Below are 27,902 nucleotides of genomic sequence, written 5' to 3'. Positions count from 1 at the left end.
GCAGAGATTCTTTCTTAACGGTAATGGTCTTGGAGGAAGAGCATGATGACATACAATGGTTATTTTAGAATTGGTGCATGGGGGAGTGAAATATTTACAGGGTCACAGCAAGACATCCATCTGCATGTACACAACAAGCAGCAGGACATGAAGAAGAATGAGAAAAAACACTATACAGATGCTCCAAGGTTTGTAAACAGACTTTATTATTTAATCACATCACTCTCCTATGCTCTAGGTATGACAGAATGTGGGACATTTCCATGAAAAACAATCCAAGCCCATGGCCTCGGTCATAATTTAACAGAATATTTCTTGAAACAGAAAGCACTTCACAAAGTCGCAATCAGTAATCCTAGTTTTTCTAGATGAGTCAAGATGTTATCTGTCAAATCAGTTGATAATCTTCGAGCTGCAGAGAGCAAGCCAATCAGGGTTCAGTCAGTATTCATCATGTCGGCTGGGTGAAGTAGGTCCTCTCAGTTTAGATGGCAAAGTCAAAGCTAGTTTGAGCAGGATGGCCAGACTCATGTCGAACTGAAATAACTTAAGGCCCTCTTGATAACATCTTGATAACATCTTGATAACATCTTGACAACAGCGTGACCACATCCCTCAACACTACACAAACCCCCTGGATCAGGAAGACACACTTGAGTCAAAGTTAAAAGAAGACGAGCACCATGCTTAAGGAGGCATATTAAAAAAATCTCAATTAATTCTGTCCATGGAAGATGGAATTTTTTTAACAGATTTTGTATACTATTTAAGACTGAAATGTGATGCATTCCTTTCCCCTCCTCAACTGTCGAGGTTCCAAAACGACACTTTAAATTATGATAAAATCAGCTAACTGACGTCAATGTTTTCAAATGCATGAATGCCTGCAGCTTGCTGACGAGGCCAGCGTAAAGACATTTTGTTTTTAATGGATAGTGAGCATTAATACAAAAACAAGAAGATAAGTAATGATATCAATGAAAAAGCACAGAGTTTCACATGCACTTCAGTTCAACAGAAAATGTATTGATAGCCAATGGCACCGTGTGTAGATTGTCTGATGGAGAGGCTGGTAGGTTTTGGTTGTTCTTTAAGGATTCACCATTTTTGTGTAAATAAAGAAAACATTTTAAACAAAACAAACTGAGCTATTTCAATTCGCAACATTTATAACTTCAGCTGTTTTTAAAAAGCATAAAATACCAACTCTATTTTGAAACAGCATGAACAATGCCTGATTACTGTTTCTTATTAAGCTTTCATTATACGAGAAGACACAGTACTAGTAGTCACAGCAGACATAGTACTGTACTAGAATAGGCACACTAGAAGAGTAGACATAGTACTGTACTAGAGTAGGCACAGTAGAAAGGTAGGCACAGCACAGTACTAGAATAGGCACAGTACTGTACTAGGATAGCAGAACAACAGGAGGGTTTCAAGCCCCTCTGAAAAAAAATAATAATAAGATCTTCAGTGCAAAACCTTTCAAGGCACCTTTCAGTAGTAGTGGTTTAGGGGTATGGTAGGTTTGGAGACAACCAATATCTGTGGCTTTTGCGGTAAATATATTAAGACACCCACCTCTCAATATTATGTTTTTAGCAGCCATGTTCCCAACTGACTCAGTCAATGTCTGGCATACAGTTGTACCACTTGGCTACCCTGCCATGCTCCTTGGTGGTGTGGGATTCGTCTAGCAAGCCATCCTGGTAGTTACCGTACTCGTTGATGGCGTCTTCCACTCGCGTGATGTAGAGCCAACTGATGATCACGCCGAAAAACTGCATACAAACGAAGACCGCAACAGTCACACCGAATTAACACCAAACCCCTAGTGCCCATGCACTAGGGGTTTTTCAGAAGCTATTTGCTTAGGTCTGTGTTGCATCATTTAAGATCAGATTGTGTTTTGTCATTTTTGTCTGACCTTAACAGACGAGTTATAGTTGACTAAAGATATAGAAAACGACCGCTGCAGAGTGTTCATGGGACTGAGACAGATATGCTCCAGAGTGGCAGTGCTTGCAGTTACCTGAGGCAGCAGAATTCCCAGCAGCAGCCCAGCCATGATTTTGTAGTTGTCTAGTAACCAGATGAAGAAAGCATCAGTGCAGCCTCTGATATAGATGATATCCTGTAGGTCCAGTCTCTGTGGGGCAAGACACACACACACACACACCAGCAGGTACTTCTTGATTGTATGAAACAAATTCTTGATTGTATGACAGACAGGAATGCAATGAGGTGACACATGATCCATTCATACTTTTAATGAGCCAGAATGATCCCACTGAGGTTAGACTGGGGAGAATCTTACCTCTTTATTCAAGACCTTGTATCCACACATTGTGTTCACCACTTCATTAGGCTGTAGTAGGGTAACGGGTAAAGAGAGAGGAAAAAAAATAATACAAAAGAAAAGGAACATTATATTACTAACACACTGTATAACAGTACCATTTGTAGCTCATTATCTAGAAGGGTAACAGAATTCACTGCAGCCCCAGGGCATCCATGGAATCTGTCTCCGATGTGGACAGTGTGTCACCCCCACAAACACATTACCAAAGCTGCAGTGTGGTAGCACGGATGGGCAGACATCCAATAAGGGACAGCAGGTATATTCAAGCCTTCCCCAGTGCAACCGGAGTATGGCATAGGGGAAATTGTGTGTGTGTGTGTGGGTGTATAAATGATCATTTGGAAGTGTGCGTGTTTGTGAATGCAACTTCAGCTATTTATTTCTGCAGGCCAAGTACCATTGGTGTCTTGGTTCAAATGCAAGGTTCACAATTAGTTGTAATAGTCTTTTCCTTTCCCAATCTTCTTTCAATCTGCTGCTTCATTACCAACATCAGAATCTACAGACTGACAGAGAGGCTGGATGAAGGAGGATAATTACAGTGCTTTCAAAATAACTAGAATGGGACTGCAGTGGTTGAGTGTGGCCACCTGTACTATCAACAGCCAGTAATAAGCATTCTAACAGTTCTCTCTGTGACAGAGATGTGTAGAGAGCGAACTCTGTCAAAATCATCTAAGGCCATAAACAACCTCCTAGTAAAGGACACAAATCCTACCATCGCAAACACCTCTGATTCACGAGCATAACTGCGGGTCTTGACAGAATAATGACCCTCTTCTGGTATGAACCTGAATTAAGGTTTAAGACACATGACCTGCACTGGAACTCCTGCAGCCATGACATGCTGATGCTAGTCTTCACAACATGTGATGCCATCGTGTTGCCAGTGGAAGCTACTTTAATCTCTAAAGGTTTGGAGAGGACAGGGGTCTACTAACTGAGATCCTGCTCTGACTTCTAACAAGAGAGAACGAAAGTGAATATAGAGACACGCACACAAACAGAGAACACAAAAGTCACTTACAAACTATGACATCATTGTCATTCATCTCTTATTATTTATAGTATTGATGTCACCGCTGAGCTCTCAGACAGAGGCTTTTCAGACAAAGAAAGATGACTTCCAAAATAAAACCAAGACAAACTCCCGCTGCTTGCTGCTGCAGTGAGAATGACCAGAAAGTACACAAGGTGCTTCTCTGTCTTGTGTACTTACTAGTGTAAAAACAGAGAGATAAGCTGGAACATGTGCAATATACTGATAGCCTCGTCCTTGTCTCCAGCGAAGCTGCTGGCGCTTGCATGTAGATACTTATTTTGAGCTTATTTTGGAAAAAGTCACTGGGCACAATGAATATTCATTCTGAATGGTATACAAAACAAAATAAAACCACACTTGGACCCCCCCAACATTCTGCTTCGCTTTCGTCAAACTCCCAAAATACTCTCCTTGTGGTGTATTTTTATCTTATCCTCGCTTCATACCCACTGTGTTGGCGATGTGATTAAGCCAAGCATGTTTTTTCCTTTTCTCCTTAAGGGAACCGGAACAGGGGGAGCCGACAGCATGGTGCTGTAGACCAGGGAGGGTGGTGTAGTGGGAACCCACCTTGGTGAGGCAGCAGGTGTGGGGAACACCACACGCCAGGGGGCCTGGAGCGCTGCAGTTGTGATACATGTTCACCTCCCAGTCCTTGTGCTCCATCCCGCCGCAGCACTTGAACTGGAAAACAACAACAAACCACAAAAGACCACTGTCAAGAAGCAGGACACGCGCTACACAAGCTCACAGTCGCAAGGGCGTCGACATGCAGGTAACCAATCACTTCAGCGCACCTACTCACATCTTATCTCGTGTTTTTACAATAGCTATAATTTAATTGTTATGTGACTGTTCAATAAGCTATTTGAGCAATAGAACCATTTACATAACGTAGCAGGGTAGTTGATCTGCTTTGGTATTCAGTCATTAGGGTGTGCATTCAAGGGAGTAAAAGTCATAAATAAACACCAGGCTTCTCCTATTTAACCAGACAGGGCGCATGCCACAGCTGTCTGTATCTGGTGAAGTCTGGCTAATTACTAATAAGTTGAACAGGGAGATGATGGGGTGAGATTGAGTGAGTAAGAGTGCAAGACTGAGAAAGAGTGAGGGAGTGATGAGGGAAATAGTTAGTTTGGCACACACACACACACACACACCAATCCAATCAGAGCCTGTTAGGTTTGGAATGCTGCCACAGGACTGACAGGTGCATGCAGTCCCACCACGAGTCAGTACATCATTAGAAAGCTCAATACACAGGGACATTTTCAAACTAACAGAATATGTAACTTAACTTTAGGAATCACAGAGCACTGCACTGCATATTACACGATGAGGTGTAAGAACCTTGGATTCCCCGACACCCACATCGTAAAACTAATTCAGTATAGAGAGTTTTCTGACAGAAACACCTGATTGTCCATTACTAAAATGGCTCTGCCGTAATTACTGTCATTACATACACAGAAGCATCAGCATAATGACTCAAACGGGCAGAGACATGTACCTAAATGGCAGGCCTGCTTTGAGTGTGGTAGACGTTAAACAGTAGAAAAAGCCCTCCTCGCAGTGAGAAATTAAACATAAATAGACATACTGTATGCAGGTGGACGTACAGCTAGTAGCCTTTAAGTTGTTTATCTTCCCTGTGGTGCCTGGTCTAAGTGGAGGTCTGTAACCTCTAAGTGACTTAAAAATAAATCACTTAAAAAGTACTATTTCGTCCAGCCCGACTCACAGAACCGTCACTAAAAGCTTTAAAGCAAGCCAATCCCAAGCCTTTGTTCTTAACAGGCAGAAGTGTGTGTGTCATCATCCTGTTCACCACTGCCCATTCCACCCTACCAAGCATTGCCCCTTCACCCAACATATCGTCTGGCTCTGCGAGGTTATGGATGGTGCCATGGAGCAGACAGCTAATGAAGCAGAGATAAGGACACATGACCACCAACACTCCCCCCCCCCCCGTCCACACCCCCACGTCCGTCCGCCCCCCTGGAAGACATGAAGACCACGGAAGACAAAAAGTCTCTGAAAAGCACATACAGTGTGAGGCATAGTTGATCACCTGCTGTGAATGCGAACATAACTTGGTGAGAGAAGGCGTAGAGAGACTACGACACTGAGGCACCTGGGGGTTTTAATGATGTCTTGGTGCTGCAGGGCTCTCGCCTGTGATGGAGAGACCATCTAACTGTATTGATCTGAAAGAATCTTTGCACCCGTAGGACCATGGCTACAGACACACAATTGAAGTGTCAGGAATTCATTTTCAGATCACATCCAGAGTAAGAAACATTGGAGGCGTTTTGCGTGTCTGGGCGACTTGGGTTGTCCTGTTTTGTTAAGACACTACCTCATCTCTTGTCTTCTTGGTTTGTAAAAATGGGTTGTACTGAACAGTGCAAATCAAGATGTTTACCCAACATCTCTTCCCCAGGCTGGGTTGTCAAGACACCCCAGTGTTGGATGTTGCTTCAGATACTGTATGTCTCACTGAGAGATGACAAGCTCTGTCATACTGTCATGACTGACAGTATGACAGAGTCAGACAAAGATTGGCAGACACACAGGCTGACAGAGGGAGAAATACAGAATAATCTCAGATTTTAAGAATGTTTGTCCATCTTCACACAGACACCTGTTTTTGCCAGGGGAGGATAATGTTATTGTTATTAATAAAAATACTAAATGAATAAGTGATTCAGTACTTATTCAGTACGTAAAACAGCACATATATTGTCCACAGTGGTGGGTTAAAATGTCATTTGCATGTGCCACTTTTTGCATAAGACAAATGCTTGTATTGACAAATACAGCTGAAATGCCACATCTCCAAGTCAAATGCGCATGCTGTGTGGAACTACAAAGGTCACTTGAGCCTGGCCGAACTCCCCAACCAACATCTGTCACTGGGCTAGACACTGAGCGGCAGCCAACAGTTATTTTAGCTCCTAAAACCCAGACACAGATTAATCTTGGATGTCAGAGAACAACCGGATTCTACATTGACAAGGCATCTTAGTTCTGAAACTAGGCTCTCTGGGTGTCTAGAAAGCTGGTCATTCCCCACATAATAATTGCCAATTGTCATTTCTGCTCCTATGTCAAACACATGCACATACACACAACACCTCAGTAATTAGCATAAGCTACAGAACGGTCTGAAACTGTTTTTGTTATCAGTACAATGTCCACCACCTAATTCATGTTGTTCAATCATCCAGTAAGGACATTAGCAGTGATACCAGGCCATTAGTCACCAGTCTAAGAATGACTGATCTTCTATGGGTACCACAGTTATTCTGAACTAATGTAAAAAAGCTTTTCACAGAGGTACTATTCTCAGTTAAAGATTTTACCCTTTAGACCAGGTTGAAGATTACTCTGTCATTTAAGTCATTTCATTAATTAACAGCTAACAACAAAGGAACAGGGAATACATTTGAATCCCAGCGTGGACTTTAAAGGACACCCGTAAATCCTGCAGTTTCCCAAAACAAGTGTAATTTACCTTCCTCTGTACAAAGTCCATGAGGTTTTTGAAGTCCAGATCATCGTAGTAATTGAACATGCCTTTGCGGATGTTCTTGTTTAACAGGTTCACAGTCTGAGGAGTAACAGTAGGTTAGAGGGAAACAGGTTTACACTTCACAGTCTAATGCAAACATATCCGAAAGCTCCATACATTTAGGCTCACAATGGTGGCTCTATCTGATTTCCCGGCAGAATGTGAGGACTGAGAATATCAGTTTTCATACAATTTACTAGTGTCAATACAATTAATATCTCATTCATCCCCGATTCACCCTTATTATGCTGGTCTACTGTGATGATAATGTAACTTATACTCTTCACTAAACCAGTCAGCAGCTTCCATCATAGAAATATATAGTTCCAGGAACAGTAAATTAATCCTATCAGAGACCACAAGAGTCTTACAGTAACAATGAGTCTAATGAGCTCACTGAAGAGGCTGACATCTTTATAAATTACACACACAATATAGTTTTCATTTAGAGTCGTTTTCCCTATGTTGATCTGTACAGGTTAATTCATTCATCCTTCCATGCATGCAATCCTGGGGATAGATTTTGAATGATAAACAGGTACCTGATTTTGGAACACCAGTGCCAGAATTCCACCCAGCAGCTCCAGGATCAAACAAATGGTCAGCGTGTACATGAACTGCAAACCAACCAAACACAAAGGCTTACACAAGGTTGCCAAATCATATTTACACATTCTAGGCAAACAAAACCTTCGCATACAGGGTTATCAAATCATCACTTGCACCTGCAAGTGGCAACTCATTAGCAATGGAGACCAACACCTAAAATGTGATTCATATTCATTTGATGATTAATTCCTGGGACCGTACTGATATTTCTGTAATGAATAGAACTTCCTGTGATCTTGCCGTTGCTGTCATCTTTATGAGGCTGACCTGGCCTGAGAGTAATCAGGGTTTAATTATCCGGCAGGCATTCATCAGAGGTGTTGCAGTAATTACCTTTTGACTGACTCGGACATGCACACACGCCTCTGAGCCACCTCTGCCAGGCTCCTGAGCTCCCAGGTCAGGTGACAGGGTCAGGTGACAGGGTCAGGTGACAGGGTCAGGTGACAGGGTCAGGTGACAGGGTCAGGTGACAGGGTCAGGTGACAGGGTCAGGTGACAGGGTCAGGTGACAGGGTTACTCACCACCTTGAGCAGCAGCAGGTTGTCTCTGAGGGCGGCCAGCATGCCAATGAAGGAGACGAGGGACATCACCACGCCCAGGAGGATAAGGATGATGGCTGGTGCCAGGAATACCCCATCCAGGGTTTTGTAGCGTTGACGCTCTACCTCTGCATAGATGCCGATGGCCAGGACAAAGGCTCCTATTAGCTGTAGAGAACAGGATTTTGACTTAGAGATGACCAAGACTTGTGTTACAAAACACCAGATTGTTGTCTGCATGCGACACATTTTGAATATGATTGCCAGTTTGTGAGCTCTGGTATATTGAAATAGAGATAGAGGACAAACCGGAAGTTACATAATTTAGCCAATGGCCTGGATGATTGCCTCTTTCCACTTTATAAAGGAATCACAGTGTACAGTATAACTTTGCCCTTGGTACAGGATTTCAACTTGGAACACTACTGAGACCATTACCACTTTTGCAGTAAATGTACGATACATTTAGCCACTAATATATTCGGAACTATCATCGTGATACCATGACGACTGCAGAGAGACCAGTGTGTGACCTTGCTCCTACCTTCTAACCTCACATTCTCAATACATTCAAACACACACACAAAGGGCTATTAGTGAAAGCTCTCCAACCAAAAGGGATAAAGCCTTCCTCATGCGCAAAAAACTTAGCTTGTTGCTGTGGTCTTGAAAAAACAAATCGAGTCACATACTATGCCGTTTCCTGCCCCGTATTTCAAAATCAGCTATTAAAATTGACTAAATACTTCCTGTCAACACTAATGGTATGTTACCTGTTAATAACACTTCAAACATGCATCCATTGTGTAATGGGTATTGATATAACCACCGCAAAGCTGTTCATACCCTGAAGAATCCCATAACTCATAAATTGGCATAAATGCTTGGGACTAATAAAATTAATTGCTGCTTGTCTTGCATATTGAACAGATAATCATGCTTAACATTCAACCCCTTTGATGAGCCAAATAGAAGCACCACATCGATTCCCCATTTCTGTATGCATATAGAACAAAGTGATTACTTATATTATACTTATAGAACAAAATGATTACTTATATAATGGTTTGACATCTCTGTTACAAATCAAGGTTTCCTGTACAATATAATGCCTAAAGCGTTGGCATTAATGTGTAAGTGTAATTCACCAACTTATCTCCGATACATCTCCAGACAAATACAAATTATAATTCTTAAATTATTTAATATTTATAGTTTTTGCTATGGCTTATTCCGTACAGTTGAATACATCGCTTCACCATTGAAAAACCTGTCAATGTGTGTATGTGTCTATGAAGATGTGTCCAAAACTATGCATCAACCCTGCCCTGCAGGCAGTTCCGGTCCTAGCACATTTAGTTCCCTAGGCAAGGTTTGAACCATGAACCATGCATTCACCACAGCCCTATGGTAAAAGGTCCAGTTTTCTTGCATGGCTTATTTCGTAAGGCTAATCTCACAAACCGTGAGGTGACAAGAGTATTGGTTGGAAATAGAAACATCAAAGTTCACCCCTTATAGATAGAATTGTGAGAAATTGTGTGTATGCAATGGGTTGTTGGTTTATATTGTCTAATCCACCTTTTTTAACCAGGCCAACCACCCCAATGTGGTAGTGCAGTGGTTCTCAACCCTGTCCTCAGGGACCCCCTGTCCTGCATGTTTTAGATGTTTCCCTGCTCCAACACACCTGATTCAAATGCATGTTTGTTACCAGGCTTCTACAGAGCTAGATAACGACGCATTCATTTGAATCAGGTGTGTTGGAGCAGGGAAACATCTAAAACAAGCAGGACAGGGGTCCTGTCCTGAGGACCAGGGTTGAGAACCACTGTGGTAGTGCATTAAAAGTCCTGACTGACAGTGACAGAGCCTGTGCTTCTTCCCCAGACAGAGTTACCAGAAAGGCACTCAGGCTCCACGGCAGGAGAGTTGGAGGTGAAAGGTCATCTTTGCTCCTTTGTTTCCATTTCCCATGCCGGCTCTTCCTTACATGTGTGGGCCTGTTAAAGAGAAAGCCCAAACTCCATACCACTACATACTCTACTAGAGCTCTAAACCCAGCTTATGTTGCTGACTTGATGTGGATGCCAGAGGCTACAGACTTAGCTAAAAAATGAAAACTTTGCTCTGTTACTACAAAAATGTTTCTATTAAAACTATAGTGCACACTGATAGGACAAGTGTGCAGATAAGTGTTGCCGTGAGACTGAAAACAAAAAGACTAGTCACACACATTAACGACAGGGGCACAAAAGCATGTGACCTCAGATAACAGCGTACAAAGTCAAACAAATCAACTAACTGAAAAAAGTTCCTTGTTTGCCTCTTTGACAAGTTCCACTTTCAAAATGAAACTCACTCAAAAAACAGCAACAAGGATTAAGTTTGGAGGAAAAACTACAAATTAGCAAAAGCAAGTGCACAGCGGGAATATAATGTGAAGTCTGACTTGACCACGTCTGTGTCACCAACTGAAGTCTAGAGTAGTTGGTTCTACCCTCCTGGATCTCTGCTTTCTCCTTATCCAGCACTTGGGGAGAGCACAGTCCCATTTTAACACCTACAGTTCCCTGCACCATCAAGCATGTCTCCTTGACACAAAAGGAGCTGCCATGTGCTCAAGGTTGTCAAACATTCAAGCAATTTAATATATACAAATAGTACAGTTGATGATTGAGGGCTAGTCTACAAGATAGGCAGCTAGCTCTTTGTTGTGGCGGGGCATAACTCCATGTATTGAGGATCCACATTAAAGTGAGACGCACGTTTCTTTGCAGACAGGGGGTTTGATTTTGATTTGACAGAATGCCAACTGAGAGAGGGTTTGGGTATTACATTGAGAACCTAAATGATGATTGGCCATTGAACAATCCTTGTGTTTGATCCTTTAAGAATCTTATTTAATTCCATTCATCAACAGAGACTACTTGGTGGTGCTATGATCACATAAACATCCCTTGAATGAGTCAAACATGTTATATTGGTATTATTTTGAATAAAGCAGAACATCTGCTATATTGAACTGTTAAGAATGAGATTTACTTGTATTTCTTGAGAGTTTTTCATTTGCATTAAAAAGGATTCCTGCCTAAAACCGGCTGATTTTTCATTCATTGAGATGAATAACCTCAACTTTGGAGCCTTGGCTTAATGTAACCTCCAAAGGGTGTGGCTACAGGATATTCCAGTCAGATACACTGCGTATGGCATCACGTAACAAGGACTGTTCACGGGCAATCTACAAGAACAAGTCGAGACACCTGTCGGTCAAACAGAGTTTGTCAAAAAAGTGGACATCGATTATACATAAGACGATGTCGTTTAAGTATGCTTTTTCGGTTTCATAAACACAGTGTGTGAGCGTGCGCAAACATAACTCCCGGCTGCTCTCTCAAGCCTCCCAGCGTTGAGAGCGTTGTCACCGTAGCCTGTTACAAACCAGTACACAAAAAAACTAAAACAGCGAAACACAGACTGGAAATTGGCTACTTACCCACCACACCATAGCATAGCCAATAAGCGTGAACTTCAGGACTACATAGGAAAACTTCTCGCAATATCTGACATCACTGGACATGTTTGATAGAATCTTCGCTACTCACACTCCAACACGAACTTCCTGTTTGTCATTCGTCACACCTGGAACGCACTGCGGGCTGTCCCACACGCAACGGCATTTGTTTTGACAGATGCATAAATTAGGATATTGGGATTTAATACTGAATGGAGCTCTAAAAAATACACTAAGATTGTAAAAAAAAAAATGGGTAGCATGCCATGGGTCAGTATTTCCATGGGTAGGACATGACAGTGTAGTTAACTCATTTTACATGCTGTAGCCTATACCCGTTGTTGTTTTCATAGCTTCATCGACATGCGAAGTTCAACTTTAAGCTCCACGGTGTTGTTTAGTCTTCAGTAATTTAATGCAATAGACCCATTATGTTTCAAACTCCTCTTAGGAATTAAAGCGTGCAATGTAAAATACTATGTTTTTTGATAACTGTAAGGAGATTTTCTTTCCCATACTATTACTGAACCTTAACATTGGTGGTTCTAAGGATTTTGTTTTGTCTAAGTAGTACGTGGTTGCACTAGGCTTTTCAAAGGCCGAATGAATATTCAGCCTGAAAGTAAGAACACTTATGCACTCGGCTAATAGGCCTACATTCAACATCCATTTGGTAGTCCATGTGATGGGGACACACAAATACCGTCAAACACACACACGTCCCTAGTTTACGGACAAAGTTAGAAGCGCGCAGCTCTCATAGTTGTGCGAATGGAGCTGAGGTGGAAGCTCCGTTTTACGCACGCGCCACTGGAGTGCACTTACCGTTACCGTAAGCCGTTATGAACATTCCATAAGAGCTGGCGTCCAGAAACAAACGGATGGTGTGTGTCGATGCATAGAAATGCTACTGAATTGTTTTCATTGGTGTATTTTATAAATATTTTTGCGGAGCGAAAAAGACATGGATACAACTTCGCAACCGCATTTTGCAACCACATTTTCTTTAGAGGATGAGGGTAACGAGACGACCATAAATCTATTTGAACAACCAGACTGGCAAGTTGCTCTCTGGGCCATTGCATATTCGTTAATAGTCATTGTGTCCGTTACGGGAAATGTCACCGTTATTTGGATTATTTTGGCACACAAGAGAATGAGGACAGTAACCAACTATTTCATAGTGAATCTCGCTTTTTCGGATGCATCTATGGCTATATTCAACACCGTTTTCAACTTCGTGTATGCATTACACAACGACTGGTATTTTGGGTTAGGGTATTGCAAGTTTCAGAACTTCTTTCCTATTACAGCAATGTTTTCGAGTATATATTCCATGGCAGCTATTGCCGTTGACAGGTAAGCGCATTTTGCATGGTTGGAATTTATAATGGTAATTTATGCATTAGGACATTATGAAACTGACTAAACAGATTATTCACTTAATTGACATGCTCACATTTCCATGATGTCATTGTGCTGCAATGAGATAAAGCCTTGGTTTAACATTAATTGCATGTAAGCATGGCACACGTCTTTACATTTAAAGGTCTGGCAAATCTATTTCTGTTGCAGTCATTGCTCTATGTCAGCTAAGGGAGTAATCAATATCGTTTTCAACCTGTTTTATTTATTGGCACGATTTCCACACTCTGCAATATTTTGCGTCTTTATATGATGCCATAACTTTACGCATCATCACATTTTAGTCTCCCTGTTTCCCTGGTGGGAGCGCTCTCAGACTAAGTGCGTGGAAAAGGGCGGCCAGTCCCTCACAATAAATGTTTTATTAATTGATGATGAAGAATCCTTGATTATGTTTAATAGCATATGACATGTATAATTCAAAATGACAATAAAACACAATAAAAACGATTACAAGAATCTACAATGAAGTTTGAATTTGGAAACATTGACCTGCTCCTTGTGAGATTGAGTTTATGAAAGGGTTTAGTAACCATACAGTTATATTATCATTATCTTGCTTGTCCCCTCCAATGTCCTCTTGTGCTCACTCTTGGTCACCAGAGGATTAGAATATCTCAGTAATCAATCCACTCGAACTGAACAGCAATCGTTCTCAGAATCCTGAACACAGTGCTCAATACAAAAACTTTACTTCTCAATACATTAAAAGGATTTAGTCACAAACGTGTACTGTATCATTTCCTATCAGTCCATTCTGCTCAAATGTATAATCTGGTACACTCAGCATACAGCTGTAAATGATTTAATCAATTAAAAGTTTATGGCAACCATCTTGCATTGAGTGGGTTTCCAGCACACATAGCTTTGACTGTTGTTTCCAGCACTTTTTTTGGTCTAGAGTACCTTACACGTGTCTTTTGTTGGAGAAGGAGTAACACCCTTCCATCTCTCTAACCCCCCATGACCCATTCAATCTGACCCCTTTCTTTCATCCTGACTTCTTCTTGCTTCTCCACCCTGTAGATATATGGCCATTATCCATCCCCTGAAGCCTCGTCTCTCCTCCACTTCCACCAAAGTGGTGATTGGTCTGATCTGGCTTGTGGCATTCTCACTGGCGTTTCCCCAGTGCTTCTACTCCATCACCAGGTTCTACTACCCCCGCACTGTCTGTATGGTGGATTGGCCTGATGACTACGGAGGCAAACACCACCTGACGTAAGATATACACACACATACACTCCACCATGGGCACAAAGACACAAACATCTGCAAACATGAGTGTTTGAAATTACCTGTAGTTCTCTGGGTTTCCCTAAAATGTCAAAATCCATGTTAGATTCTGAAGATTTGTTTTGCTATCATCCATATATATATTATTTTTGTAATGTTTGAAATGTGAAATTGTTGAACTTAAATTTAACGCTAAATGATATCAAGGCATATGGATTTTTTTCATTATGAAAAATGTCACATTGTGGGATCCTCCCAAACCCCAAAAACCTATACACACATACATAAACATGAACACAAATACTGTAGTCAGGAAGGTGCAGGCCCATAAATGAACCCACCGACATAAAGAACTACAAACATATGTAAACAAACATAACACTTTCTTACTACAGTGAGAATTTGTAGTGATCCGCCTTGCCTGTGTGCTTCTATGTGCATTAATATCATGTATCCCTGTCCACTTAGATACCAGATTGCTGTTATCATCCTGATCTACTTGCTCCCCCTATTGGTGATGCTGGTGACCTACAGTCTAATAGGTCAGACGCTGTGGGGAAGCAAGATCCCTGGAGAAGCATCTGACCACTACCAAAACCAGATCCAGGCCAAACGCAAGGTACACACACACACACACAAACACACACACACACACACACACACACACACACACACACACACAGGTTGTTTGTTCATTCAGTGGCTGCACAGCCACCCCATTATCAGGGACCATTAAAATATATTGACGATGTGTTGTGTTGGTGATTTGTTTGTCTTAAGGTTGTAAAGATGATGATGGTGGTGGTGGTGACCTTTGCACTCTGCTGGCTGCCTTACCACCTCTACTTTATCCTGGCCATCTTCAACAAAGATATTTACAAGCAGCAGTATATCCAGCAGGTCTATCTGTCCATTTTCTGGCTGGCTATGAGCTCCACTATGTACAACCCCATCATTTACTGCTGCCTCAACCAGAGGTAGGTGGTCACAGACACATGCACACAGTGCACAGGGCTGAAAGCATTGGCATACACATCCCCATTGCATGTACTCCAACACTTTGAGTAAAAGAAAGACAGACATACAGTACATTCAAGGCTCACCACTGGTGTGCTTTTCCAGGTTCCGTTCAGGCTTTCGCCATGCGTTCAGCTGGTGTCCTTTCGTCACCGTGTCGGAAGAGGACAAGATGGAGCTGCAGCACACGCACACCTTCAGGATGACCATGACACGCAGTTACCGCACTGACACTCCCTGCACTGTTGTCCCCCCCAGCACTGCAGGGCAAGAGGACAGCCAATACAAACTCATCAAGACCTGAGGTTAGCAGTCGGAAAACACATCAGGGCTTAACATTCGGGAAGTCCAAATGTTCTCAGTCATCAAAAATCCTTGACCACTACTTTATCTTTGTTGTCAAATTGTCCAAACATGAATGCTCAAACACAGTCAAGCTGACAAGATATACCTCACAGAGAGCACTGAACAGTGGTTAATGGAAATCGATAGGAACTGGGGTATATAGAACTGTCCCATGGCATGAGCACCCACCCTTATTAGCCTTGCAGCTGCAGTAATGTTGTGGTGCTGTTGTGTGTGATTAGGCTTTGTAAAATATAATGTATGAACTAGCAGGGCGAACTGTGGTTCAGGTTCCATTAGATCACTGAGATATAGATAGAGTCTGAAAGCTGCTGCACATTCTGAGCTGTACCACACCACAATATTACAGTTAGCCTCCACTGTGAGTTGAACAGCCTCCCTTACCGAATCTCCTAAGGGAAATTCTCCTGGTTTGTCTCCACTGACAACACCTCCTTCTAAAGTGTCGAGATCAAATTTAAAAACTGTTAAGATTGAATTTGTGCTGGGTAACACTAACCTGTATGACCTCTTCACAAAAGCAACTGACATAGGAGAGAGATAAACCTGTTTGAGATGGGGAATTCATAGTTCTGTCAACTAGTGAGCCCCAGCAGCACCTACATGGTAATAGGGAACTATTGGATCTTACAGTAATCAGTAAACAGTAAACAGTATGTGTGTTTCTTTGTTATGTAGTTGTATGTGTAGGTGTGTGGGGGTTGGGGGGTTTAGGAGGGGGGGGCGGGGAGGGGTTGGTTGTTAGCAAGGGGTGGGGGGGGGGGGTAGTGTCTAAGAAGGCATTCCTTTAAGTGTTTGTATGGAGATGATAAGAAAACACAGTTCAGGTCTACTAATACAGTGAATTGGCAGGATTGTGCAGTGTTACGAAACATTTGAACATCTATGTGTGTGCCATAGTAACAATACATGTGCTTAGAAGAATATACACTGTTATTTCTGTATTGCTACAATACAGGGCATTGCTGTTGTGTAGGTTGTGTACATTAAATATTGCTGTCTTTTTTATATATAGGGCAGTTGTACAGTTAACATAACTTTGAAAGTCATTCAAATCAAGTGTTGGTTAATAATATGTTCATACAGAGTAAGATATAGTGTTGTAAATTACTGTGAACTACTGTAGTATAAAAAGCTGGTTATGTGTAAATTGTACTGTACTGGCAAACAACCTTGTCAAGAGTATATTGTTTGTGCACAACACTCTAAAAAATAATCATTACCACTTAAATGTTAAGAGAAGAGGTGGAATTTAATATTACCAGGGTAAAAATGTAGGTACTCAATGATGAGTAGCAACACCCATATATTAAGTCTCACATCAAAATAAAATGTATTAAATTCCTTGGTATCATTTTTATGGTTCCTGGACCACGTGTAGTGCACTTAAAAAACTTTATAGTTTACATTTTATGACACCATATAAGGCATGCATTCATCCTGTGACATCATCAACTACAACAGCAGGTTGTAGCTCTCAGTCCTGTAATGGTTATGGGCTCGGGAAAGCTAACGGATGCTCGATGCATTACACACTTGTGTCTGGTTGACATTTTATTTTTGGTTGATAAACACATATAATTATTATATAACTTTTGGTTTCGCTAGATGCCACTGTGAAACCATGAAGAAGCTTAATAATTTTATATTTGGAATACTCAAGGTGCACTTTTGTGGACAATTTGATTGGTTCCATGTTTGCATCCTAACTCCTGCTTTAAAGATATAGACTTGCAGGAGTTGTTGAGCCAGTTTTGCAAGACTGCAGAAAGCCTGTTTTTGACATTTAAAGGTGTTTTCGTAACTACCCCAGTAGCGATTAAGCACATAAATTCAACATCATGAAAAAATATACATGGGGACCCCTTGTTGAGAACATATCTCACAGTTCGGTGAGATTCAGTGACATATCCAACCTTATCTAGCTGTCATGATGACAAGACATTAATGTGATTAAAAAAAAAGATAAATTACATACTGTTTGTGTACGTATATACTTGGGCAAGGAATTAGAAACTTTAATTAACAATATTCCCTTTTTTGCTAATATACATACAGAAAATAGAAGTTTTATGTCTTAAATTCAAAACTAAAACGCAGAACCCTCTGGTTCCCTTGTTACAATGCATATTACACACACATACAACCATACATACACACACACACACACACTTACTAAAATACTAACATATAAACAAACAACGCAGAAGACCGTCAGGAGCAGCAGAAGAAGCGACAGTAGTTAAAGCTTGATCAGTACAAATACACACATCCATGGAGGCACACACCCCGAGGTAATATATATGTTTTGATCAGAGGCGTCTAGGGTGTGCTGATTGATGGTCGACAGTCTGGCATAGGGTGAGAATATGTGACGTGTTTGCACGTGTGCGTGTTTGTGAGTTTGTGTTGAGTGTGCGTTCAACGCCTTCAGCTTCGCTGTTCCTGCTCCCTCATGCGACAGCCCACAGCAGTGATCAAGGCAGCTCCCTTCCCACTCCCATCCTCTGACAACAGGAAGTTCACATTGCACTGAGGAGCCAGTTCCTTCACTGTCTGGTGCATGATCTTGGAGAAGCTGCAGGTGCACACAAAAAAACACTCTCAATAACTCTCACTTCTCACATCCCTGACGTGACATGTTCCATGTGACAGAGGAACTCTCACTTCTGCCTTAATGGACCTGTCTACTCACTGTAGGTGGAGCTTGTGTCTGTGTGGAGTCAGGATGTGACTGAGACCTGTCTACTCACTGTGGGTGGAGCTTGTGTCTGTGTGGAGTCAGGATGTGACTGAGACCTGTCTACTCACTGTGGGTGGAGCTTGTAGAGTGTTCCATCAACCCCCACGGTGATGTCCATGTTGGCCAGCCCGCGGTTCTCTCGGATCTTGTCGACGACGGCGGCCATTCCGGCTCCGCAGATTTGAGCTGCGCGGTGAGACACGGCGCCACACACCTCCTTGACTATGATACTGTCATCACACGTGCTGTCCAGCCCCAGGTGCTGCAGGATGGACCTGACCTGCAGGAGCGCCAGACGGTCACTAGAGGAAGACAGATAGCCGATGTTAAAATAAAAACCAATGTGCGTCTTAATCCATAACTATGAGAAAATAAATAAGAGCACATCATCACTCAATCAATCAATCAATGTATATATATATATGATACCTCTCTATCTGAGAAAGAAACTTGGTCTCAAAGATGCCCCTAGTCTTCAGGGTCTCTGATATCTGTCCTCTGAACAGGAAGCCCCGTTTGGTCAGGTCGATCAGGATGTTCCTGACGATCTCCCCCAGGTACATCCCACTGCACATCTTCTCATACCTGACCCGCAAAGAGAGGACGTGGGGAGGATTCACCTTTGTTCATGAATCATACTTATCAACCATCAGGTAGATGGGGTGGTGGGAGATGAAGGATAAGGATGTGACGTAGGCACAAAGGCTCTCACCTTTGTTTGCCGGGGTTGAGAGAGAGTTCGTCCACTGCCCTGTCATACTCCGTCCTCATGTCATCCAGACAGCCGTTGTCCCCGAACGCGCCCCACTCCATGTTGATACACATCCTCCCCTCGTTGCCCTCCACCGTCTCAATGTTCCTCATCTCTTCCATGTAGCAGGCATTGCTGCCCGTCCCTGAAACACACACGCAACAGACACGGTTTGAGTGACAACAGCAGCGGGAGTTCTATTACTTTACTTCTACAAGAGATTATCAAGTCTAATTGCCAGATCAGACAGTAGATATAGTCGGCTACATTTTACATTTGATTCATTTGACGCTTTCATCCAAATTGACAAACAAATAGTGCATATAGATAGCACGGTATCAGGGATAAGAAGTTCACAGTTTTATGAAGCGGCTTGTATTTACCAAGATGTTGCTAGGATATTTACTGACCTGCAATCAGTCCGACCTCACAGGTGGGCTCCTCGTAAGCGCATGTCATCATGGTACCCACTGTGTCATTCACTATGGCCACAACATCCAGGTCAAACTCCTAGAGAAACACACACACATAGATGGATACTTCTTTGTCCAGGGCGAGTACCTCAGTGTGTTCTGACGGAGCCACTTCTCTTACCTCTCTCCTCTTGATACCTTCCCTTAGCAGACCCACCACATCCTCTCCTTCACAGTCTGTTGCTTTGAAACCCTTGGTCCATGTTAACAGGACGCCCTGTGCAAACAAATGAACCAGTTACTGTATGTTGTGATGTGTGAGACACAAACACACACACACTGTAACAACATGTCAAGATTCCCTCTTTACCCTGCACAAGTCACGGGAAATTAGTATCAGAAATGAGTATCAGACAGGAAGTGATGGTTCTTACAGCGTCCAAACGGGTCTGCTGACAGGGAAAGGAGAAGGTGAAGCCCAGAGGAAGACGAGTGTTCTTCATCCCCATGTAGTCCAGGAAGTCAGAAATACACTGAACTATGTGGTCAAATAGCTGCAAGGAAATAATCACAAAGATTTTAAAAAATTATACTGAGGTTGAAGTAACACATTCAATAGCTGCTATAAGAATGACTGTAGGTTTAGCAAAATATTCACCATTGGGTGCTTACAGACTTCATGTAGTGTCAGGAAATTAAACATTTCAATATGGTTTTGTGTGTTCAGGATTCAGTGACCTCTCACCTCTTCTCCAGTGCCCTGCATCACCTCCATGGGGATGGCATAGATCTTGTTGTGCATCTCCACTGTCCTCCTCTTTCCACTGCGGATCTTCACCAACAATACCCGGAAGTTGGTGCCACCCAGATCCAACGCCAGGAAGTCCCCATTCTCTATATAACACCATCAGAAACAGAATTAGGGGGGTTTGCGATTGGTGGAGAATACTGTCAATCACTCTAAGGTTGTCTATGTTAATAAATTAAAATAAATGGATGAGCGAGGGAGGTAGGTCCTGTGGTCCTGTCTCCTTAAAAACTCTCTGACCTTAATTAGGGCAATGTGAGTTAAGCCTGTTGAATGCATCATGTCATGTGCCTCTATGGACAGAGGCCAGGATTACACCACCTCACTGCGGACAGCTAAGAAGCTTTCTCGCAAGAAACTAGGTAAGGACCTGCTCTGCAGGTGGAGGTGATCCTGGGCCTCATCTACTTCTAAGACTCAGGTGATATAGCCGCATCCAGCCAGGTGTAAGGACCAGGCACATCCCTGCACTACAGATAGAGACCTCAGTTGCTATCAGACTACAGATCAATCAAAGCAAATAGGCCAGGTACTCGGTTCATATCTTGCCGGAAGTTGCCAGAGTCTCTCCCAGGCAGGAGATGTCAGCATTGGCTGATTGTGGGCTGAGTTTCGGAGCACAGGTCTACTATTGATCAGGTACTTAGGTTATTACCTGAGCCATCAGGTGTGCTGCGTACAAAACTGGGTAGCATCTTGACTGTGGCCTTGTCCTGCGTGTTCTTGCCCAGGCCAATATCCATCTCCGTCCTCATCCTCTTCTTCACCTCCAGCAGCTGCTCTGTGGTCAGTTGGAACTCCAACAGCGTCTGGGCTATCTGACGAGACTGGTCAGCTAATCGGTAGGCCACTGCTGTTACCATGGCAGCCCCTTTGCTACTGCCGCTTTCAGAGAGCAGGAAACGCACGTCGGTGTCTGGGATCAGTCGGCGGACCGTTTTGTGGAGTCGGCGAGAGTACCTGAAGGGGAGGGGGATTGTGGGTGGGGGTTAGGCCTTAATCATTGCAGCTTCTCAACAACTCACAGGACAGGTCTCATGTACTCTCACAGAGTTGTAAATACTCAAACTATTGATATTTTCGTGAAACTGGCTTTACCTGTGAGATTGATGTTCATACATCGACAAATGACTAAAAGCAAAGCAACACTAAGTAACTTTAGTCTGGTTCTGCATGGGAGATAAGACCCAAACAAGGATCCTCCAGATCGCTCTGGGTACCACTCACTGTGGGTGCATCTTGTACAGGGATCCGTCAATGCCCACAGTGGTGCGGAGGCGACCCACACCCCTGTTTTCCTTCAGCCGGGTTAGGATGGCGCCCAGGGTGGCGGCGATCAGGCTGGCGGAGCGGAAGGAGACGATGGCGCAGACGTGCTGGACGGCAATGCAGTCGTCGGAGGATGGCTCCACCCCTAGGCGTGTCAGGATCTCCTTGGCCTTGGTCAAGCCCTCCTTAGTCCTGCAGGGACAGAGACGCAGATCAGCTACCGTTAGACATCTCGTGAAGTATGCAAACCAGAATCCAAACCAGCTACATATCTAGATCAGACCACTGCAAAGGAGGAAGGTTGGAACGTACTTTTCGATGGCAGAGACGTGCTTGGTTTCAATCTTGTCCTTGGTGAGCAGCTCTGGGGTTATCCTCCCTTCAAACAGCAGTCCTTCCTTGGCCATCTTCACCAGGATCAGTCTCACCAGCTCCCCCAGGTACATCCCACTCACCATCTTCTCAAACCTCAAACACCACACACACACACACAGGCACCGTGTCACTCTTTCCCGTGGTGTTTAGGGATGTCTCCGCATCACGGCGTACAAGTCATGTCACACACTGTATTTACAGTAACCTATATGCTGCGGAACATACAGTTGTTTTCCAGGGTTGAGGGAGCCCCTGTCGATCTCTCTGTCAAACTCTGTCCTTATGTCCTCCAACATCCCATCATCCCCAAAGGCACCCCACTCTGTGTTGATGCACATCCTCCCCTCATCCCCCTCCACCAGGTCAATGTGCCTCAGCTCCTCCATGTAGCATGCATTGGTGCCCGTACCTGGGCAAACACACACACACAAACACACTTGGGTACTGTGTTCACTGTGCCTGCCTAGTCGTTTGCTCATTTGTGTCTTCTATTCATGGACAGTCTGAGGTTAGGTGTGTTTCGTACCGATGATCATCCCAACTTCACAACGCTGGTCGTCGAAGCCACACGTCATCATGGTTCCCACCGTGTCGTTCACCACGGCCATGATGTCTGCATCATAGTCCTAGAACACACACACTGGTCGTCACACCAAAGCTAGGCTATACATGTTCACCATTGCAAATCAAAGACAAAACAAGCTAACGAGCACTGTCATGCCACAAGAAGGAGGTTGTTAAATAATAGAGGGACTAATAGGATCGGCTCTTTCTTTTCAATGACAGTCATTGTCATGGAGAGCAGAAAGAGACAAACCCTACCCTACCCCTCGTTTTTTGATGGCTCTATTCAGCAGCTTGACAACATCCATCCCCTCCACACCACTGGCTTTGAAACGCTTGGTCCAGGACAACAGATATCCCTGTAGACAGACAAACCGACAGACAGACAGACAGACCGACAGACAGACAGACAGACAGACAGACAGACAGAAATGAGTAAATGGAAAGAGGTTGCCAATGCAGAAACACATGTACAGTGAGAATAATCCACAAGTGGGTGAGTTGTTCTACCTCATTCAGTTTGGTCTGTTGACATGGGAACGAGAAGGTGAAGCCAACAGGAAGCTTCTTGTCTTTGATCTTCTGTTTCTCCATGAAATCCCCAAGACACTCTGCTACGTGGTCAAACAGCTTTTGAGTGAAAAGATTCATAACAACGCGTTAGTGTTTGTTTGGATGTGACATTAAAAACTCGGACTCATTAAAAACGAACGCTGTATGACCAGTGTAATGAGTGTGTGAGTCTGAGTCTGTGTGTGTTTGAGTGCATGTGTGTACCCGCGTGCCGCTGCCATGCATGATGTCTTCAGGCGTGTCGTAGATCTGGCTCTCCATCTGCACCGTCTGCTTCTTCTCATCGGACACCTTCACCCTCAGGATGCGGAAATTGGACCCCCCCAGATCCAGAGCAATGAAGTCTCCCTTCTCTGTCACACACACATAGTACTTCCAGTTATTCAACAGTGAAATTATACTGTGAGGCTACACAAATGGGGGCAGAGTCGTAAGAGAGACTTTTGCCCATAGAGGTGGAATGGTGTCTGGTCAAACCAACCCTACTATGCTAGAATGTATATCTTTCTAAAAGTAATAATGGTGTTCAATATTGACCGATAGTACAAGGACAACAGCCATGGAGCTGCAAACAAACCTGATGAACTCTGCATAGTCCTTTTCACAGTCTTGTTTGAATAAGGTTCCCTTTGTTCTGTTAGCTATGTGTAGTGTGTCAGGTGTCAGTTGGAAAACCCTTCTGGCAGCTTCAGTGTAAAAACATGAACTTCTCTGTGAATACATTTTTATTTCTCTAGAATGAGGACGCAATTAAAGCCATAATTTAAGTGTGGAACCAGTTATCTTGTTAGACTTAGGAGGTCAATAATATTTAAGTCAACGCCTTTTACCAAATAAATCACATTTATATTTATCTCACACACACGGTCTCACTCACTCACTCACTCTCTCTCGCACACACACAAACACACACTTTGAGGAATTCCTTGATAGGCCTGATAATGGATTGTGTTTGGTCCAAAGGAGATAAGATTTGCCCATTAGCAGGCATTGATTAATCCACACTGTCACAGCTCCTGTGTGCCTTGGCAGCTGCAGTCTGAAAAGTCTCATGACTATGCTGGCTCTGATCTGCACCTCTGGGATGTAAATGTCTAAATTCTCATTCTTGCAGTTTATCAAGTATGTAAAACACCATAGTTGTGTTCGTAGCATGTTATTAACTGTGATATGGGATTAACACAACTGTATATAAGGAGCTCCAGGACAGCAACAGAGCACAGAGGGGTAATTCCGTCTCTCTAAGGGTTATTTAGGTACAGCTATAAACTCATATTAACCCAGCCAACAGTGACTGGTACTGATTTATCTTTGTGGGTGTGAACAGGACTGCTTGTATTTCTGTGTGTATGTTGAGGGGGGGGGGGGGGGTGGCTTGCAGGATTAGAAGAGCACTGGCATTGATGCATGTCTGTTACTGAGGTTCGAAAGACAGAATATAGACTTGTGAAACACTGAAGAAGGCAGATAGCTGACATACTGTCTGTAAGGAGCCAACTGGAAAAACTCCATTCATAGAATACACTGTGTTCACAGACAGAGCTCTGTTTTTCTGTTTCACATCTCATAAATCCACTGTACTGTTGATTGATAGGCTGCTAGCCAAGTGTGTTAGGGCAGAACTGCAGCGGGAGGACTAACATTCCTGAACAGGAAACACCTCCTACAGGAGAACATGTTAACACAAGCAAAGACAGCAAAGGCAAGAAGAAAGGTTCTGTGCACCCTCATCAGAAATGAACAGAGATTTGGGAGAGTGTCTTTCTTAATCGTAGGTGGTGACAGGTCAACTCTCAACACAGTTAAAATTAGACAGGTAACACAATCTAAAGAACGGGGGCCTCAAATGACTGTTGATCATTTGATTGCTGCTGACATACCCACATGCTGGCATAATAAAGTACTGACTGCTGTAACTTGATAGAGAACGTGTTTCTATGGTAACAGTGCTCGGCCTCAATCTGGATATAAAATATGTCACGTCACAAGAACGAGGCAGCTGGTGGACCACGGGGGTCCGGGTTCTGACCTGAGCCGTCGGGTATGGACCTGACGAAGGTGGGCAGCATCTTGACGGTGGCTGTGGGGTTGGTGTCCCCCCCCAGTCCGTTCTGCAGCTGCCTCTTGAACCGAGCCATGATGTCCAGAAGAGTCTCATCTGAGAACCGCATGGAGTACAGATACTTGTCAATCTGAAACACACACACACACATGCATCTCAGCATCAACAATAGCATGACATGCACACAATTATTATTCAAGAGATTATGCAAGATCTTGGTCATAGTTGTCTACAGCAGTTGGCTGCAGTTGTCATGGTAGTGTCAAGTCATGTCAGACAGCTTAGACCATCAGGGTCCCCGGACCCCGTGGCCTTCCAGACTGAAGACTGAGACTGCCCTCTGGAAAACATTTGAAATTTGACCAACAGCCAACAGTAATGTTAAGATGTCCTGTACCGTCTGCAACTTTAACACACATTACTCACCACACACGCAGTAATCCACCATTACTCAACATCAATTCGCTGTCAACATTTACCACAGAGGAATTTGGGCACTTCCTCCTCCATTGGTTACACATCAACCTGACATCCTGTTTGAGTCATATTACACACCATTGAATCAATGTCTTCCAAACACTTGTCTTACTAAAACCATGTCTTAGTACACTAAAAGCAATAAAGACAGGCGTAAAGAGTTATTACAGGGATATTGCCCTTCTGTCTTTGTATTACGTGTGTAAACTAGTAGCAGCAGCTACAGAGCTGGGTGCGTCTCTGTCTCTAGCCTTCACGAGAAGAGGCTGCTCGGTGAGGTGAAACATTCATAACGTAATGACTGTTGAATAGAAATAGACACATAGAGCTGACTAGTGGGTTTATGTGTCCCCTGTAAGACCCTCACATATCTTCTACATTATATGTTTCATAAGGTTCTGTAACGTGGTTGCTGGAGTGGAAAGAATCACCAATTGATTTGATGGCGATAAAAACCTGCCCCCCCCCCCTAGAGTGGAAGAAGGATATATAACATAACTATCATGGAGCAGCTAAGCTAAATCTCCCTGCTAGTTCCTGTCTGCTGCACTTCCTGTTTGACTGCACGAGTGTGGCCTATCAGCACGTCCTCAATGCTGATGTCCCTTACTCATGTGTCATTCTAATTAGTGCAAATAGACGAATGCAGGCAGGTGGGCAAGCCACCATGCAAACACACACACACACACCTTTTCTCTATACACCTTCTTCTTTTCCGTGTGTGCCACTGAGACTGCATCAAACTCACATGAGGAACGGGGTATTGTGTAAAACCAGTTTCAGAAATCTTTTCAAGGTTACCTCCAATGTCACAAGCCGGTACCAAGCACTAAGCTTTTGTTGGTGAACAAACACACTCCAAACATGACAGGATTTGTGACCTGGATGCATTACATAGCCCAGCCAGACGTGATAATTTGACTTTGAGAATTCCTAGTCTCGAAAGCATAGCTCCTATTTCTGATAGGACTGACCAGGACACACAGTCAGCCAGCTGAAAGGAGGATCACTAACATGTATACTGCGTACATCCATTTTATTTGGCCTGGGTTAACCATTTTTAAAATCTTCTTTAACTCTTGAGTTCATTCTTGATAATCTACAATAGTGTTATAGTACACGGGGGAATGTTGTCAGTAAGTAACGTAAAAGTAAATGTCCTTGTACATTTTTCCGAGTATTCCAAAGGGCTCTGTCCTGACCGTCAAAGTCAAGCAGAAGAGAAGATAAAAGCTCTGCTCTGGGGTAGTTTCAACCTCATCTCTGTTTGCATTCCTTCTCCCCTCAACAATGACAGACTGAAATTAAAACAGCAACACAGGCCCTGGAAGCACGCAAGGGGAGAGTGGGTGAGGTACAATGTCATTTAAAGGCTGAAACCTGACTCGCTCAACACATGCTGCTGGCTATATCTGGGGGGGGGGGGGGGCGTTATTGTCTGGGGCTTTCTTTGTGTTATGAACACACAACCTGGTTCCACTGAGCCATGGAGATTAAAACTCTACCTCGTCCCAGTGTTGATGTTCCCGGGCTGTGCTCCCTGTCACTATCACAGTTTCACACACGCATCCTGCTCTCAAGGACACTGCAGTGGAGGCAGGACAGACTGGGTAGAAAGGCCACAGGCTGGGCCAGAGGACTTGAGCTTCCCCACAAAGCTGCTGGTACATCATTTAGTCCTAATATATCCATTGGTTCAAGACATCTACGGCTAAATTATCTCCACGAGTATAATGTCTATACTTTTAGCTAAGCCTTAACCCGTTATCTGTGGTCACATGTCCAGCGTTTCAAGGCTCAAAGCCGGACTATTTTTGGAAAAGAGGATGGCAGTTAGGCAGGCATATAACCAGGAAGAAAGGTTCTGTGTCAGTCCCTGGCTCTGGGAGGTTGTTCCTCTGGCAGCTCTCACTCTACAACTACTCACCCTTTTGACCTGATCATCTTTCAGCTCAGTAAAATAGTAGGCCAGCAGCTGAGCAGCTATCATCCTGTCCCACCCAGGTACCACACACAAGTGAAGAACAAGAAAAAGAAAGAAAAAAAAAAGATATACTGATGTGTATAGTTCTCTCTGTCTTCGATGATGTATAAAAAGCTTCTGGGTTTAATCCAAACAAGGCCTAGAGAGATGTTGCGAACTCTGCGCTTCTGTAGCCTCTCTCTCTGTGTG

The 27,902-nt window shown here is 43.4% G+C and overlaps 3 protein-coding genes across 3 annotated transcripts; 1 reads left to right on the top strand and 2 right to left on the bottom strand.

Moving 5' to 3' along the window:
- Window positions 1-184: 184 nt before the first annotated feature.
- Window positions 185-11,772, bottom strand: tspan15 (tetraspanin 15). The gene is made up of 8 exons (XM_084709727.1): window positions 11,633-11,772; window positions 8,119-8,304; window positions 7,527-7,601; window positions 6,928-7,023; window positions 3,978-4,091; window positions 2,321-2,371; window positions 2,036-2,152; window positions 185-1,784 (listed from the first exon to the last, which is right to left on the bottom strand). The coding sequence occupies exons 1-8, from the start codon at window positions 11,714-11,716 to the stop codon at window positions 1,626-1,628; spliced, it is 882 nt and encodes a 293-aa protein (XP_084565853.1). The 5' UTR covers window positions 11,717-11,772; the 3' UTR covers window positions 185-1,625.
- An 842-nt stretch (window positions 11,773-12,614) lies between these two features.
- Window positions 12,615-15,632, top strand: tacr2 (tachykinin receptor 2). The gene is made up of 5 exons (XM_084709446.1): window positions 12,615-13,009; window positions 14,102-14,296; window positions 14,780-14,930; window positions 15,092-15,288; window positions 15,434-15,632. Exons 1-5 carry the CDS (start codon window positions 12,615-12,617, stop codon window positions 15,630-15,632), a joined length of 1,137 nt encoding a protein of 378 aa, XP_084565572.1.
- A 2,065-nt stretch (window positions 15,633-17,697) lies between these two features.
- On the bottom strand, window positions 17,698-27,902 carry LOC146268427 (hexokinase-1-like). The gene is made up of 18 exons (XM_084709286.1): window positions 27,657-27,902; window positions 25,220-25,382; window positions 23,395-23,543; window positions 23,128-23,247; window positions 22,881-22,976; window positions 22,580-22,679; window positions 22,279-22,462; window positions 21,991-22,146; window positions 21,637-21,870; window positions 21,065-21,369; window positions 20,347-20,495; window positions 20,036-20,155; window positions 19,783-19,878; window positions 19,599-19,698; window positions 19,150-19,333; window positions 18,867-19,022; window positions 18,506-18,739; window positions 17,698-18,272 (listed from the first exon to the last, which is right to left on the bottom strand). The coding sequence occupies exons 1-18, from the start codon at window positions 27,717-27,719 to the stop codon at window positions 18,125-18,127; spliced, it is 2,757 nt and encodes a 918-aa protein (XP_084565412.1). The 5' UTR covers window positions 27,720-27,902; the 3' UTR covers window positions 17,698-18,124.

This window comes from Hypomesus nipponensis, chromosome 11 (genome assembly GCF_054491055.1).
Source record: "Hypomesus nipponensis isolate SF chromosome 11, ASM5449105v1, whole genome shotgun sequence".
Taxonomy (NCBI): domain Eukaryota; kingdom Metazoa; phylum Chordata; class Actinopteri; order Osmeriformes; family Osmeridae; genus Hypomesus; species Hypomesus nipponensis.
This window is presented reverse-complemented; position numbering and strand designations above follow the sequence as displayed.